The sequence below is a fragment of the Cimex lectularius genome, unplaced genomic scaffold, assembly GCF_000648675.2.
Source record: "Cimex lectularius strain Harlan isolate CLEC.00 unplaced genomic scaffold, Clec_2.1 scaffold10, whole genome shotgun sequence".
Lineage (NCBI taxonomy): Eukaryota > Metazoa > Arthropoda > Insecta > Hemiptera > Cimicidae > Cimex > Cimex lectularius.
In genome coordinates, this window is record NW_019392665.1 from 2,807,846 (window position 1) to 2,826,051 (window position 18,206).

At 37.7% G+C, this 18,206-nt stretch overlaps 1 protein-coding gene across 2 annotated transcripts in view; it reads right to left on the reverse strand.

The window, feature by feature from the left end:
* Positions 1 to 5,212: 5,212 nt before the first annotated feature.
* LOC106667300 overlaps positions 5,213 to 18,206 on the reverse strand; it is a 36,514-nt gene continuing 23,520 nt past the window's right edge. For both annotated transcript variants that reach the window (XM_014395170.2, XM_024225052.1), the window contains exons 3-5: positions 14,869 to 15,000; positions 8,068 to 8,716; positions 5,213 to 6,495 (exon numbers count right to left, since the gene is read on the reverse strand). In XM_014395170.2, the coding sequence (XP_014250656.1) occupies positions 6,234 to 6,495; positions 8,068 to 8,716; positions 14,869 to 15,000 (1,043 nt within the window). In that variant the 3' untranslated portion in view covers positions 5,213 to 6,233. The remainder of the gene's footprint in view (positions 6,496 to 8,067; positions 8,717 to 14,868; positions 15,001 to 18,206) is intronic.

An 18,206-nucleotide genomic window follows, 5' to 3' on the forward strand; every position in this document is an offset into this window, starting at 1 on the left:
CAAAATGTTGGCACTATAGAGAAAATGTTTTTCTAAACCTACATCACACCAAACTGCATCTCACGATCTCCAAATAATTATTAATTAATGATCTCTAAACACCACACATTTGATATAATTTATATTAATTTTTTTAAACTTCTTAATACATTTTTTTTTGTGAAAAATCATTAAAAAAAATTATTTAACATTTTCTTCATAGCTTCTTTCTCTTTTTCACTCATTTTTAAGCAGTTGGTGAACTTAACACAAGAAAAATAGACTGATCTAACATTTCATTTTTTAGTAGTGAAGGCAGGTGAGGGATTCTCAACAACAGAAGAAATTCTTGAAAATTCGTACTTGTTTTTTTGTATCACCCCTCTCACTCATTCACTCACTAACTGACTGACCCTCACTCTTTCTCTCTATCTCTCTCACTCACTCTCACTTTTTTTTACTTGCTCACTCAACACTCACACTTACCTACTCACTCCCCCTTTCTTTATTTCTTTATGTTACTCTCACTCACTTATTCACTCAACTCTCACACTTACTCTCTCACTAAATCACTCAACTTCTCATTCTCTCTCTCTCTCCCCCACTCTCACCCATTCACTCACTCACTTTCTCAGTTGCTAATTCACTCAACACTCAATTTACTTACTCACTCACTCCCTCCCTCTCTCTCTCCCCCACTCCCACCCATTCACTCACTCACTTTCTCACTTACTAATTCACTCAACACTCAATTTACTAACTCACTTTCTCTCTTCTCTTACTCACTCCCTCCCTCTCTCTCTCTCTCTCTATCACTCTCTCTCTCTCTCTCTCTCATCTCTCATTCACTTACTCTTCTCCCATTCACTCATTAAGTTTCATTTGTTTTCTTTAAAATTCTCACTTCTTGATTTTTTTCCAATTCAGATGACTGAAATGTTCGTAGTACTGAAGTAAAGATTAGTGAGAGAGCGCTGAAAGTTTTATTGTATTTATAAAAAAAAGTTATTGTTCAAATTATCCAATGTTGATGATTTGATTTTAAAATAATATTATTGGTCTGAAGAAACATTTTTATTGGTTTATATCAATATTTAACTTCACTTAAATCAATCTTCAATACTTTGAAATGCCTGCTATTGTTGTTATTTGAATCCATTTAAAAAACTGGAAAATTTTGAGATAGGAACAGAAACCGATGTGTATCGTGTGTAAACTGATCAAAAATAAACTACTTTTTAAACAACCGCTACAAAAATGTAAAGGCAAATTTACGCGTAATATTAAAGAATTGGTATAAAATCGTAAAAAAAATTGATAATTTTAAATTGTTCCACATTCCACTAGTATGATGCCCAAGCAGGTCATTTTTTCCTGATTAAAAAAATCCTAATGATTGACAGTTTAATCGAATGTTTAAATATGTTTTATTAGAATTAAATTTTATTTTACTTTGTGAACGAGCTTCTGCTACTTTAATGAATTTTATTTTTTGGTTTAAAAATCTGAACCTTCATTTTTTAATAAAGCAATGTCATTCCTTCTTTCCCTTGAATCTTGGAAAAAAAATTGAAAAACGAAAAACTGAGTCATATCAAATTTTTAAACTTAAGACTTAATTTTCCATTGATATTTTAAGATATTTAATTATTATACGTTTTTACATTATTATTTAATATTATTTATGTAAAGAGTTTGATAAAAAACAAAAAGTGAAAAGGATATAGAGTTTTATATATTATATATAAATTATTTACAAATATTTACAAAAAAAAGTGAATATATATTTTTATCAATTAGATATTAAGTCCATACAATTTTAGAGTAGAATTTCAAAACAAGAAAAAAGAATTCACAGTTTTAGGTTTTAAATTTAGAAATTGATCATATTAGCTAAATAGTTTTTAGAATTTTTGTTGTGACGTTAGCCAAAGAAAGAGACTCCAATTTTTGTTATTTTCCTTTTCTTATTTTATTTTTCTCCAACGCTCCACGAATCTTGCATTTGAATTAGTCTAGTCAGAAGAAAACATTTATCTATATATATAATAAATTCATTAAAAAATAATGAAAAAAAAAAAAAAAAAGCTATTGCCAAAATATGTATTTTGTTATTTATTGTCGAAGATTTAATATATATATTTAGCGACTAATGTACAAACTATGTTTTCAAAAATTTACGGATTCGTGCAATATAGTTTTAAAATTCATTTTAGCTGTGACATACAAAAGAAATATTGTGTAAACGGAGGGAAAATGTATTAATTATCAAAGTAAATACAATGGATTTATGTATTTAGTGTTTAGGTTTGTTCCCCCTTCATATCTGCCTTAATTTGTGTGTATGAATGTTGTGAATTGTATTTTCAAGACAAAAGGAAGTTACGATTGGAAATATGATCGAAGATGTCGTCATGTTTTGGGCCGATCATTATCAGAAACTAGTAAAACGGCTGCTAGATTAGGAATTCTTGATAAAATCATAAGAGCTATTTATTTGAACAGGAGCAATTTGTTATCAATTGAATTAACTTTATATAATAGAGCAGGCAACATTTATCACTTATTTTCACTATGATAATTCAATAAAAAGTTAAAGTATTTGTTTAAACTGATGACTAATTTATACAGAGTGATTTGCTGCTCGAATGACATTGACATGAAATTTTGTCAGGTGCTTCTGTGCGTCAAATGCAGCAAAGTACGCATCAACCATGGTCCAATTCTCAACCCTTTCTTCTTTTTGCCCTTTTGTTTTTTTTCTTTGTGTTTAGAGTAGATATTTTGTCCAATTTTTCTGCTTTGGTTGTTCGCTATATTTATTGTTTTTGTTTTTTATGTTTTGTTTAATTTATCTTTCTTTTTGTGCTTTGTTATCATGTTAAAGTTGGGAAATAAATTTTGTCCAGGTTAAACAGTTGAAACGTGTACCACAGTCTCCTTTTTTCACACTCACCATTTTTTTTTAAATACCATTTAACATAAAATGTCTGCATTTTGGTTCAATATAATTAAAGAACAATGTATACTGCTAGAAAGTTTATTTAACGAAGAAGTAAAAGAAAAAAAATTGCCTAGCTCTACCACGATTTTTTCCAAGGTTGAAAATTTAATTTTTTTCACAAATTTTAGCAGTTTTTGAAAGATTTTTTAGTTTTTTTTACGAAAAATTAAATTTTAAGTTCTGCAAGGGTGCTTTCTTAAAAGAAATTTAACACTTTTTCAATGGTTTTTTTTTATTTCCCCAAAAATGAATAGCTCAAGAGATATGAGTTTATGATGAAAATCGTAGATAGTTGGAAAAAAAGTTGAATATCTGTGAAAAGGTTGAGAATCAGACTGTGGTTCAAACGAACGTTTTTGTTGCATTTGAGGTGTAGAAAAACCTGACAATTTGTTGTATAAATTGTCATAAGCTCGAATCTGAATTTGCATACATGTGCATACATACACACGTATACAGAGTTGAGCCTATCGCTTCTTGCAGTTCACTGGCAATTTGTAATTTACATGAAATTACCTGCACGTTTCGACAAACACACCAAGGGTGTTGGCAGTCTGGGGTCAGCCCAGGGCTCTGGGGACTATCAACAGCTAGGTTATTTCAATCTTTAAATAACCCATTCACACTCTCTTAAATACATTTTTCCTATTTGAATACAGTTAGAGCAATGGTATGATATTCATCCATCACCATTATATAATTAATTGAGGGTTGATTGGGTACTCAATATTCCACTAATGACCCTTTCGCACTAATAAATACATTCAATCTCAATATATATAAAGAAACATATGACACAGATAAAGTATATATAAAGTAAAACTGTTTCTTCCAAAAATTGGAACAAAGTCCCAAATAATCGCTGCTGAACTCAAGCACAATGTGTATATCGGGTGGTATTCCTACATGCTCTCTATGTGGAGCCAAGGACCCTTCAATTGGGAGGAAACTTTGAGCTTTCTTTTAGTAGTTACATACATGGGCTTTGGCCCAAAAGTAAGTGTCCTTTTTTTTAAACCTTGCACAGCCTATTCTTAATCGGGTGAGGATGAACCTTTTTCTATGAGTCAGATCTTCCGAGGCCACTTTTTGACAGTGTTCTTGATACATGGGAGCTTCTATACTGTTCTAGCCTACCGGTGCTGACTTTCTTTTTAGTTTTAATGTCAGATGGCCAGGTCGTAGTGGTTAGGTCTAGAGGTTAGGATGCCTTAGCCACCTTTGCCTTTTTGTTCCTGAGTACCTAGACAAGAGCCCCCGATTTGGTGAGATGGTCCAGTTCATGGTACCTTTCTAACAAGAACCCAACAGAAAACCAGTCACAGACAGCAGTAACTGGGTTGAGAGAATCGGTGCAAACTAGGTTATGTGCTAATGTAATTGTTATATTCTGCTGTGACTAGGAAATTTAACATTAAATTCAATCCAGACACATTTACATCAACTCATCTTTTTGTACATTTACAAATTGTGTCCTGTACAAATTATATTTATATATACAATTTTATGATGAGGTTTAACTTTATAAAAGAAAAACAATTCTTTTTTTGTTTGTAGATGGGTCATTTCTGATCATTTTCATCTGCCTATCACTGTTTTTCCCTATCAAAAGTGTTTTGGCTCCTCACCATCTTTATTGGTGGGTCTGTGCCCAATGATCGAAAATGACCAAACTACGTATTCATCACTGTCCAAAGTAGTAATTTGTCTATTAATTTTTTTATTTTTTATTATAAACTGCTACCAAGATTGATGCCACTTTTAAGTTGTGTTTAAGTCGAACTGTTTAAATCAAAATTTTGCCTGGAGAAAAATATAATTTTTTTAAAAGTTATTTAAACTTCCATTAATTAAGGTTTTAAGTTGAGATAAAAAAGACAGTGTCACAAGCGGGATTCAAACCCACGACCTTTGGCTTGATACACCACTGATCTACCACTTGAGCTATTGTGACTTTGATCTCCTCAGGCACTAACTTCTGGGGGGGGATCGAAGTCGCGATAGCTCAAGCGGTAGAGTAGCAGCGTATCAAGCCGAAGGTCGTGGGTTCGAATCCTGCTCGAATCCTCCTTAATTAATTGAATGATATTAATTGGTCAAGCGGACTACGAAAAATAGTGGTTATTTATTTTTGTTAGTCGGATGCCTGAGAAACTAGGAAATAAATTAAACCAATTGGAAATATGTTTCTTTTTATTTTTTCATTTGAACAGTTGACAATTTTCTTCCTTAAATATTAATCAATGATACAATTATAAAACATATAAACACAAACAGTGAATATCACAGATATTTATATGATAATGATTTGCTAATAAATTTTTAAATTTTTTTTCCCATATTCACGAGTGCCATTGAGATATGATTAACAAGGGTGTTTGTGCCACTTCTGAATAACCCGATCACCTTTCAGTCGATTTAAAATTTCAGTCGTGAAACTTTGCCCATTAGGAAATTTTATTATGACAATTTTTATGATACAATTTATTAGAAAAAATTCTGATTCTAAAATTCCACCCAATGTTTTACCGATATTGATATTTTTTCCCGGACGGCTTCCAGACTATTTCTCTGTTCCTAGATAATTCAAATCAAAACTAATACCGTATTTGTATAATAAAACTTCTACACACTACAAAAAACGTTAAAACTTTTCTTCAACCCTGATTGGAAGAGCTTTTTATATTTACCTCTCTAACATGGAAGTCTTAATCGTTTTATTATCTAAAATTATTGTTATGGTTTATATCTTACTAGTAATAGTGTGAGACTAGACATTTAGACATTTAGGTATTTCATTGTTATGATTAGTGATAATGACTAAACTACTAGAGTAAAATACCCTTTTGGAAAACTTCTTTTCAAGAAAATCTCGCTAGTTCACCCTCTTGCTCAAATTTCCCCAAACATTATTCTGTATAAGTTCTTTCTATTGTACAATTCAACAAAATCCCATATATGAAAGTCCAATGGAGTTTGCAAAAAAATCTTGTTTTATGGTAAAATTGCATTGGAACCCTTTGAGTTAAAATGATTTAAAATGACAATCTTTAACTGAAAACTTGAAACGATCAGCTAACACAGACTTCTAACAGCTTTCTACACTTCTTCTAATGTCATCGCCAGTACACCCTGAAAAGTCGGCTTGTAATTGTATTTTGAGTAGAAAAGTTGCTTTTGCCATATTCAGGAGACAGTACGCAAAGCTGCTCTTTTTCGACGCAGTGCTGGAAAAAAGACTTTCTCTGTTTTATGTTTCTTCTGGGTCTACGACGACGATTTCGTGCTGGTCGTCGAGCGGTGATGCTCGATCCGACCTGTCCGAAATAGACCTGGAGCAAGATTTCCTCCTCATTTCTCTGGATCTTCGTCTTTTGACGGAATCCGCCGTGTTCGCCCTGGATCTGTATTCAGTGCTGCCTTGGGATGGCGTCTTGGCCATCGACTCTCTTCTCGAGTGGGGCGTCGACCTAGAGATCACAGGCATCATTTCTTCATCCCTCGATAAGTACCTGTTGGTCAACGTTAACTTTCATTACAATTACAAATAACAAACATGTTTTAAAATTGATATTTTTTATTTTACTTTACAACGATCCAGATTTCAAGCATTAAACACTCATCATCAGTTTGAAGGAGTTTCAAAAATATCTCTCGACATGAATTGTAAGAGAGGGCATGTATGTGACTCCTTCAACCTGATGATGAGCATTTAATGCTTGAAATCTTAATCATTGTAAACAACAAATCTGTGAGTAGAACCATCATTTACAAAACGTGAATCGACAACTTCACCCCACCTTCATCATTTCTAAACAAAGGTTAAGTGATTAATCGTCATCGTGATTACTGTTAACTATAGACTTGAGTAAGGCTGTTTGTTTAACTTGAATGTAATTTGGGTGCATTTGTCCTTGTTCAGTTTCATTTTCCACATTTTGCACCATTGTTCTATGAGCTCAATTTGATCCTGGATATTGGAGTTGGCTTGTGGAGGATTAGAGTTAGGAGATAAAATTGCGGTGGAAGGGATGGTGTTGGGAAATACCGGCATGTCGGCGTGCAATGATATATAGGGTGGGACCAAGAATGCTCCCTTGTGAGACGCCGGCCTGGGTCGTCTTGACTCAGAGAACTCATTGCAGAAAACACGAAACCACACAAACCCATGAATATGGCGAAACGCATCTGACACCACAACCCGCGAGAAAAGTCTGAAACGACCACGCTACTGATTCAACAACCCGTAGACGCTAAGAAGAAATTAAATAATGATCAAAGCTTCATAAATCACGTGAAATTATATACATTCTATACCAGAACGGGAGGAATGGGCCAAAGGAACACCGCTAAATGCAAATTCCTGCTGGTATACCGACGGTTCTAAAACCGACAAGGGCACGGGAGCTGGAGTCTTCGGGATGAACCCAAAGACCGAACTGACGGTAAACCTAGGTAAATATGCTACAGTTTTCCAGTCTGAAATTATAGCGATTGAGCAAGGTCCGCCTTGACCGTCACGACGCAACTAATTTTACTACGACCAAGGCATACGTAGTGGAACTATGGGGTTCTGCCAAGCCATCCAACATCCAGTGCATCCAATCCTTCCAAACAAAAGTTATGAGACAAATCGTCAAAGCTCCTCACTATCCCCAACGACCTCAATATTCGTTTTGTCAACGAACTCCACGATTCCAAAAGTCGCTCGATCCACCAGATAGGAATTGCACGAGCCTTTCCTACACATTCCCATCCCGAGAACCGCCACGTGACCTTAATCGATGAGGGTGTCTAAATCTCCTTACCCCTTAATCCCTTACACTGAGTGCCAACATTGGATGGTTTCTGGCATGTGTTCTCATAGGCGCAGCGTATGAATAAATACTCTGACAGTGTAAAAAAGTATACTATCATCAACCCAATGACGATTATGTCCAGAAGGGACAAAGACTTCTGAATACATCACTATGCTATTGTTTTCTACGAGGGTAACACATCCTTGTGAAATGTAGATCTTGATATTTTACCCATGAGAAGAATTCTTTAGTTAATTAAAAAATGGAAATCTTCGAGGACCTTACCGCGGCGACCAGGAGTGTGTGTCGTAGTCGTCGTTTTCGACAGGTCTTTGCCGCACCAGTCTTCTAGAGTCGATCCTCCTCGTCCGGTCCCTCACTCGCAGGGTGACGGGACATTCCAGGTGGAGGTCCATCGCCATTGAGACTTGCGATCCTCTTCCCATCGCGGCTGCCAGTTCCAGGCTCTGCCGGCTCCCGCCTCTGCCGGTCGGCGAGAAGCAGGCTCCGTAGTCCGGGTTATCTACGCTCAGGGCCTGCCTCTGCAGGAGATAATGCGGGCTGAGGAGGGCGCAGGAAGTCGGCAAGAGTCGAGGCGGAGGCTGGGCCACGAGGTCGGGGGCCGAAGGGCTTTTGTTCAAGCCCGAGACCTGAGGTCTTGAGCCGAGCTCCCTGGAGAACTGGACGAAAGCCGCCGTCAGAGCTCTCCTGGATATCTGGTCACTCGGTGCCGGGGACGCCCTGCCTTCCCATTTCGTTTGGCAGGACGTGGACCTCCTGCTGTCCCCACCGGACCGCACGCTCCCCTGCATCCTCGAGGATTTGTTGCGGGCCGGGTAAGAACTCGGCTGCCTCGTCCTCGGCGTCGGCACCACCTTCGCTGCCGAGTCACGCGCCTCGAACGTCATAACGCAAGCCGCTACAACAATAAAACCTACAACAAAACAACAGTTTTTAACAATCTTAAACATAAATCAAGAACAATATTAAATACATTAAATTTAATTTACATTTAACATTCGTTTACAACAGCATTTTATTATGGTTCTATCGATACTACAGTAAGTATTGAAAGTTCAGTTACTGGGTTGGTGCAAAATTAATGCAGGTTTTGAGATTTTTTTATTTTCATATGTGCTTGTCACATAAATAAGCTAAGTCCTCAAATCTAATTTATGGTTAAGTGTCTGGGAGTTTTTTGGTGGTTCAGTTGGCCGAGTGCAGCGGTTTGTCTATAGCCAAGTCGGCTATGTTGAGAAGGCGAGTTCAAGGCTAACGCTGAGAGTCCCCTTGCCATTGTCGTAGGTGCTTCATTAGTGATAAGAGATGTCAGATATCATTGGTGGGACCTCGTCGGGTAGACGAGTCTCGAGGTGATAAGTGAGATCTCTTCGAGTAGACGAGTCTGAAGCCAGTGGGGCACTGCTCCTGCTTACATACTCACTGGCTCTGCTCTGATTGCTGCAGAGTGAAGGGCGAGACTATTACAGAACCGGTAGTGACACCTAGCACCTAGTAACTGTAGGTGGCCCACAGAAGCATTAGCGAATGCACGGTGCAGCGATGGTTTCAGAGATTTCGTCTCGGTCGATCTCGAAGACAGGGAAGGTCGCAGTAGGACGACCACCACAAACTCAAAACTTTGATTGAAGAAAGTTCAACGCGGAAAATTGCGGAAGAGCTTAGTGCTGACCACCCAACCGTTGTTCGCCATCTGGAGCAAATTGGAAAAGTGAAGAAGGTCGACAATTCGGTACCGCACGATCTATCTAGAAATCGGAGTTTTGAAATTTGCACGTCTCTTCTGTAGCGCCACCAAAATTATCCATTTCGCGATAACAGGAAGCATACAGGTCAGTGGTTGGACAAGGATGAAGCGCCAAAACATTTCCCGAAAGGATCCGCACCCAAAAAAGGTTATGGCGGTGTACTGCTGAGGTTGTTCAGTATAATTTCCTGAATTATGGTGAAACTATCACAGTAGAGAAATATTGCCAAGAAATTAACAAAATGCACGGGAAATGCAACGTCCTTGTCCAGCATTGGTAAAGCGTAAGGGGCACATTCTTCTTCACGTAACGCCAGGGCACATGTCGCAATGCCAACCCTGCATAACTCAAGGACTTAGGGTATGAAATCTAACTGCACACTCCATATTCACTCGGCGAACACAATTCCACTTTTTTAAGGCATTTTGATCACTTCTTGGGGGATACAATCATTAAAGAACGCGGTGAAGCCGAAAACGCCTTCTAAGACTTTATTGTGAGTCTAAATAAAGATTTTTATGTCAGTGGAATAAAAGCGCTTATTACACTTTGGCTAAGAAGTATAGACTGTGATGGAAAATATTTCGAATAAATTTTCTGTATTTTATGAAAATTAAAAATAGTTTTGACTGCCTTTCCAAAACGTGCATTTCTTTTTGGACCAGCCCGATAGACCTGGACAGTAGATGTGATGTAGATCGAGTGAATAGGAGGAAAATGGGAGAAGATATAGTTTGTTGTGAAAACAGTCGATATTTAAATAGAAAGTATAGGTAGATCTGGGGGATAAGGAGATATGTAACACATAGAGAAAGTTGTAAGTAGGTTAGCAGGTTTGCTATAAATTGCTTATTCTAAATGAAAACATCTCATAAAATTATACAAATAAATCTCGCTTCATGTTCACCGACAATCTTATCATTTTGAATGATTGTAGGAAAAAACCGGTCTCGTGTTGACAATCCCCCTGCCGTGGGATAATGACCGTTTTTGCCGGCCATTACGGCAAACCTACCATCCTGTAAAAGGCGATAATTTATTTAATGAAGGCAATTTATTTCCAACGCAGATTCAAATTGTTAACTCCAAAATAATCTCATTAGCAGGAAGAACAAACAAAACAATAATAATATGGTCCTGTTTCCTCCAAGTCAATGGTGGAATATGAGTTCCCGATCGACACTCGAATTACACGCTCACACTAATAAATAAATTCTATTTCAATAAACACAAAACAAGATACCTACTAGTACCATTTACAATAAAACAGTCCTGATTCTTCCAAGATCGATGGTAGAGATTTGAATACCCGATGGATACTCTCCATTACACATTCACGCTAATAAATACATTCTAGCTCAATAAACACAAAACAATATACCTACTAGTAATATTTACAATAAAACAGTCCTGATTCCTCTAAGATCGATGGTAGAGATTTGAATACCCGATGGATACTCTCCATTACACATTCACGCTAATAAATACATTCTAGCTCAATAAACACAAAACAATATACCTACTAGTAATATTTACAATAAAACAGTCCTGATTCCTCCAAGGTCGATGGTAGAGATTTGAATACCCGATGGATACTCTCGCATTACACATTCACGCTAATAAATACATTCTAGCTCAATAAACACAAAATGAGATACTTGGTAATACTATGCAGAATAAAACAGTCCTGTTTCCTCCAAGGTCGATGGTGGAGATTTGAGTATACGATCGGCACTCTCTCATTACACATTCACACTAATAAATACATTCTAGCTCAATAAACACAAAACGAGATACCTTCTAGTACTATTTCCAATAAAACCGTCCTGATTCCTCCAAGGTCGATGGTAGAGATTTGAATACCCGATGGACACTTTCGCATAACACATTCACGCTAATAAATACATTCTAGCTCAATAAACACAAAATGAGATACTTGGTAATACTATGCAGAATAAAACAGTCCTGTTTCCTCCAAGGTCGATGGTGGAGATTTGAGTATACGATCGGCACTCTCTCATTACACATTCAAACTAATAAATACATTCTAGCTCAATAAACACAAAACAATATACCTACTAGTAATATTTACAATAAAACAGTCCTGATTCCTCCAAGGTCGATGGTAGAGATTTGAATACCCGATGGATACTCTCGCATTTCACATTCACGCTAATAAATACCTTCTAGCTCAATAAACACAAAATGAGATACTTGGTAATACTATGCAGAATAAAACAGTCCTGATTCCTCCAAGGTCGATGGTGGAAATTTGAGTATACGATCGACACACTCTCACATTACACATTCACACTAATAAATACATTCTAGCTCAATAAACACAAAACAATATACCTACTAGTAATATTTACAATAAAACAGTCCTGATTCCTCCAAAGTCGTTGGTGGAATATTGACTACCCCATAGATCCTTTCGCATTACCCATTCACTCTAATAAATACATTCTATCTCAATAAACACAAAATGAGATACTTGGTAATACTATGCAGAATAAAACAGCCCTGTTTACTCCAAGGTCGATGGTGGAGATTTGCATACCCGATCAACACTCTCGCATTACACATTCACTAATGAATACATTCTAGCCCAAGTACATTACCTACAGTAACACGAGATTCTTAGCAATACTATGTAGAATAAAACAATCCTGAATCCTCCAAGGACGATGGTGAAGATTTGAGTACCCGATCGACATTCGCATTACACATTCACGCTAATAAATACATTCTAGCTCAATAAACACAAAATGAGATACTTGGTAATACTATGTACAATAAAACAGTTCTGATTTCTCCAAGGTCGATGGTGGAGATATGAATTTCCGATCGACACTCTCGCATTACACATTCCCGCTAATAAATACATTCTAGCTCATTAAACACAAAACGATATACCTGCGAGTATTAGTTCTATGTACAATAAAACAGTCCTGATTCTTCCAAGGACGATGGTGAAGATTTGAGTACCCGATCGACACTCTCGCATTACACATTCACGCTAATAAATACATTCTATCTCAATAAACACAAAATGAGTACTTGGTAATACTATGCAGAATAAAACAGTCCTGTTTCCTCCAAGGTCGATGGTGGAGATTTGCATATCCGATGGACACTCTCGCATTACACATTCACGCTAATAAATACATTCTATCTCCATAAATGCAAAACGAGATACCTACTAGTACTATTTACAATAAAACCGTCCTGTTTCCTCCAAAGTCGTTGGTGGAACATTGACTACCTCATAGATTCTTTCGCATTACCCATTCACCCTAATAAATACATTCTACCTATTGAGATCAATGAACACAAATCGAGATATCTATCAGTACTGTGTACAATATAACAGCCCGGTCTCCTCCAGGTTGCTGGTCGAATATTGAATACCCCCATAGACTCTCCCGCACGACACATTCACGCTAATAAATTCATTCGATTCAATAAACACATTACGAGATAACATTTAATTCTAGCTACAATAAAAAACCTTTTAGTTAAAAAATTGTTAAAAGGAAGACCGAATCTGATCAAGAACACGTCTGGTGGTGTTCCCCTACACGCTTTCTATACAGAACCAAGGAATGACACCCTTTGCTAGTAAATTAATTAATTTAAATGTATAATTAGCATTTAATATTGGTTGTTCTTGTTCGTTTCTTACAATGTGATTACGGCGGTTGGTTAAATTTCAACGTCGGTTGAAAGTCTGGATGGTAAATGCTAAAATTCAACCTCTGTAAAAACAACCCACCCCTTTTCACAGCCCAATCCAATGTTTTTTTTCTTTTTGTCTGGAAATAGTGATTAATAGTCAATTCGAACGGTGTAAATAAATAATTCACGGAGACAGATGAAAGTCAATCTGTATTTTGTTTTTCCCGTAGAATCGGCGAAATGAGTTCCATCATTATTGATGACGAGGATCAGTACTTCAATTTAAACCAGTCTTTTTATTGATATTCCGAAGCCTCGGTTAATGTTTAACTTTTATTTTATTAGGCAGGAAACGGAGCCCTAGGGGGAACAAAACTTTCTAAATGAATACATTTCTAAACCACAGCGATTAATTATTTCTCGGGTTTTTGGGGAATTATTCTTGACAGCTTGACGGAGGGGGGTACGGTTATTAGTCATTAAAGTCTAAAAGCCAGTGTTATTTTCCCATTAATAAAAAATCCTCTTGATATCAGGTGATGATGCCACCTCGTCTTCAACGCCCGATTAGTTAACGATCAATCACAAAAAAAAACGACCACCTGATCAGCGATAATTATCTATTTGACATTTTCTTTGGTGAGTAACTGCAGCTCAGTTAAAGGAAAATTGGTTCAAAGGAGAGCTTTTTGGGCTGACTTTTCTTCTTATTTTCTGTCCTTTTCTCTTTACACTCGTTCATCATGTTTCATTTATTCTTTATTGTAGAATTAAAGTAAATTCTGAAATCATCCTGACATTTTTAAATATTCCACCCTTTGATTATTCGGAGAACGTGAGATGCGGTCTGGTAGGTTTTAGAAAAACATTTTCTTTGTCGTGCCAACGTTTCGATTTTTATTGAGATCATCTTCAGGCCCCAAAGTGTTTGTTTTCTGCGTAGTTGTGTCATTCATGTGCGTTGGATTGTAGTTGTGTCTCGACACACAAGAGTGACACAACTACGCAGAAAACAAACACTTTGAGCCCTGAAGATGATCTCAATAAAGGTCGAAACGTTGGCACGATAAAGAAGATGTTTTTCTAAAACCTACGTCACACCAGAGCGCTTCTCACGATCTCCCAATAGTCATTAACTAACGGTCACTTAACACCATTATTATTTTATTATAATTGGCATTATTTTCTGTTTAATATACTATTTATCAAAAGAAACAGAAATAAAGACAAAATAAAGGCGGTAATGTTCTAGTATGAAGTGGGTTAGTTTCTATGTATTATATATTTTCTTTTTAATCTAAAAAGTGTCTTCGATCCGTATGCAAATAAAATAAAGGGTCAAGAAAAAGTGATAAAAAGGGTTGATATTTTAAAAATTACACTTCACAAAATCGTAGGAGGAAAACAAAAAACTCTACCTTTCCACCTCATTCCTCCAAAGCTAAAAAAAGCTTTTCATTCTCAATTTTTAAATTTTGTCGTTGAAATGTTTAAAAGAAAGACTTCCTCTTGGAGGAATTTTTCCAGGGGATTTAGAAGCCTCTTCCAGTAGAGATTAAACACCTTAAACCCAAGGACCCGTTAATCCTGCTGGGAGGATTAGCACAAGGTTTATTTCGCTTTTAGCAGTGCCAAGTACCTCCAACTCCCATGACGATCGGTCCTGCGTACGAGAGGTTGTTGAGGTGAAAACCCCTCGCTTCGTGTTTTATCCTGACAGTCGTGTTTCCTCTCATTTCCTGGCCGACCGACAGCTGATCCGCGTAGTAGCCTGAAAAAAAGCAAAATTTTCTATCTTAAATCAATCATATCAAATTTGATAAAATACTGGTTAAATTATGACGCTATCTTCAGGAGGAATAGTCGAGGCATCGACAAGAACGCTTAAATCCGAAACGTGCCTGATAATCGAAAAGAACGAGAAGATACAGACAAAAGAGATAGTAAAAGACCAAATTAGAAGCGTGTCATGCCTTGGCTCCATTCAGAGAGCGTGTAGTCATGCCGCCGGATTTAAGAATGGTTTTCGGACAAGGTAGCGAGTTTCAGGATACCCTGTTCCGCCTTTTGGGGGAATTGGGAATTTTTTATTCTATATAGAAGTTATGTGTTTTATGTTTCTGCGTCTTGTATGAGTAAATGTATTTATTGGGGTGAATGGGGGGGGGGGGCTGATGGCGAAGTAGCTTGTCCATCGCCTTTCAGGATGTGGTTATGGCTTGGGCTGATGGCGGAAATTTTATAAAAATACCCCATAGTTTATTAAAGGGAACAGGTAGATGGAGGAATATCGAGTACTCCATCTACCAGACAGAATGAGTGCTGTCAATGTATGTTGGTGTGAATGGGGAGGGGTTGATGGCCATCGCCCCTCATGTTGCGTGCGTGACTTGGGTCTACGGCGGAAAACTTTTAAAGTACCCCATCGGCCCCAAATTAGATTAGTTTATTGTAGTGAACAGGTAGATGGAGGAATATCGAGTACTCCATCTACCAAACAATATGAGTGCGAACATGTATATAGGTATGAATATTATTGGTGTGATTGTGCATAGAGTGTGTAGCGGTATTTTGTTAGTGCTTCGGGGCTGAAATGACCAAGCTGTCGAATGCCCCTGTCAAAAAAAGACCAAATTACAGGTTCAGCGCCGCACATACCTAAAAATTGGCTGTTACCAATGTTCTTGTACAACAAGCAATGTAAAACCTTGGTTCATTCTCTCCTCCCCCTCAAACTTTCCGTCCTTTTGAAGTTAACTAATTACACCAATTCGCAAGTAGAAAAATCCAATGGACATGACCTAATTACCTCCACTGTACTTCTACGCAGTCCTACGTACCTCTTATGGAAATATTCTGTCGTCATTCTAACTCCTAAAGCTCACAAACATCTTAATCAATATCCTTCTAAAGAGCCATCAGCCTTCGTCCCGTAATGTCCAAAATTCTCAAAAGACTCCATTTAAGACGTTTAAAACCCATCCTAGATTCACATAAAACCATCCCTTCTCATAGATTAGGATGGCGTCCCCATCCGAACCCAGAAACTTTAGAGAACAAGAGTGTTGTTTGGATGCGAATGGCTCAGGAAACTTGGGAGTGACCATACAAGCCGGCGTTTTACAAGGGAGCATTTTTGGTCATATCCTTCATGCCTTTGTACCGCCGAATTTCATATACACCCCAACATCATCTATGCGGAAATTTTGTCTTCTTACACGAATCTTATCCAAACAAATCTTCCAACATCCAAGAGCTCCTTCCTTGATCTTATTAAAGATGGATGCAAAAATTGAAGGACACGATTCATTGTACTTAACAATAAGGAGTTACCAAGTTCTACTCAAGTCAGGTACTTAGGACAGCAGACTGTCGAACCTACACAAGACTTAAAAGACAACAACTTAAAAAAGACTTGGACAGCTACGAAGGCGTTTAGGAACGAATTTCTTTTCTTCCCTCCTTCTTTTTCTTGAGAAGGAAATTTTTGAAATTTTCTTTCTTCAGGATGATCCCAAAAGCCGACAAACCTAATCACCTTCCTAACACCTATCGACCCATTAGTCTTTTCTCCATTATTGGCAAAATACTGGAAAAGCTCCTATTGTTCCGCCTGCCCAAGCAAATTCCAACTAACACAATTCCTCATCACCAATTCAGCTTTCGGAGTTGCCTCTCGACTGTCCAACATGCTCATCGTATAGGAGACGTAATTCCCACCTCCATCGGGCCCTCTGGATTATTGCGGAAGCTTAAGAACATCCTACCAGCAACCTTAACCTAAATCCTGCCTTAACGATCATTACTTCCAAGTACCCCACAAAACTTCTTTATCTCCTATCCAACCTATTCCAGTAGGCGTCCCATAGGGCAGTGTCCTCGCTCCTCTGCTTTACTCAATTAATACCTCCGACCTACCTGCACAACCGAACACTATAACCCTCACGTTTGCCGATGATAGGGCTATCCTTTCTCCTGACGAAGATCCCGTCACGACTTCCCGTTATTTCCAAAATCACTTGCTTATCCTTGAATCCTGGCTTCGAAAATGGAAAACCAAGGATAACGAAACTAGATCAACATATTCACTCTAAACAAGGAAACGCCCCAATCAGTATACCTCAACCACGTTCCCATCCCGGCTGCGATACCTCACACTCTATCTGGAAAAACGACTGACATGGACTCCCACAAGGGGACAGACTGTAACATACAATTTATCATGCTAAAACTATTCGACAGGCGATTTAAACTTTCACTGACAAACAAAAGAAAACTTTACATTGCTCTTCATTTGGACGTACGGACTTGAACTCTACGGGACTGATAATAACCGAATCCAATCCCTCCAATCTAAAATCTTCAGAGCATCCATACCGACCTAAGTGCTCTTCTTGTTACTCATTTTGCCTAATCCAGCTAGGAAAGGTACCATTCCAAAGTATCCCACCATCCGAAACCTTTCGTCAAAAACCTGCCTTCTACTACTTTACCTAACAATCGTCACATGAGACTGAAACGTCGGTGGCCCCGCGAGAACCTTACTACTTGACTTCGGTCTCCTAGGATGGAGCACATCCCGCTCATCATGTTGATGCTATAACGGTTTCCATCAGTGGATGGTTGCTGTTCACGTTTCCATTACTGCGACCAATTTGGACAGTGGTACTATATCCGCTAAAGCAACCAATATCCAACGCATCCGATTCTTCCAATCGAAACGCCTGTGTCAAATTGTCAAAAATCCTTACTATGTCACTAACCTCACTCTTTACAACGACTTCAACATTGTCAGAGGTGATCCGATCTCGTATGCCAAAGTCCCTCATCAAACTTTCAATCCATCCTAACCCTACTGCTCAATCCTTATCCTCATTTTTCCATACAGAGAACCCGCCACGTCGCCTTAAACGGCGGTAGCTTTAAAACCTCCTGGCCGGGTCCTCTAATCGGATCCTTTAGCTGGTTTCTCCAATG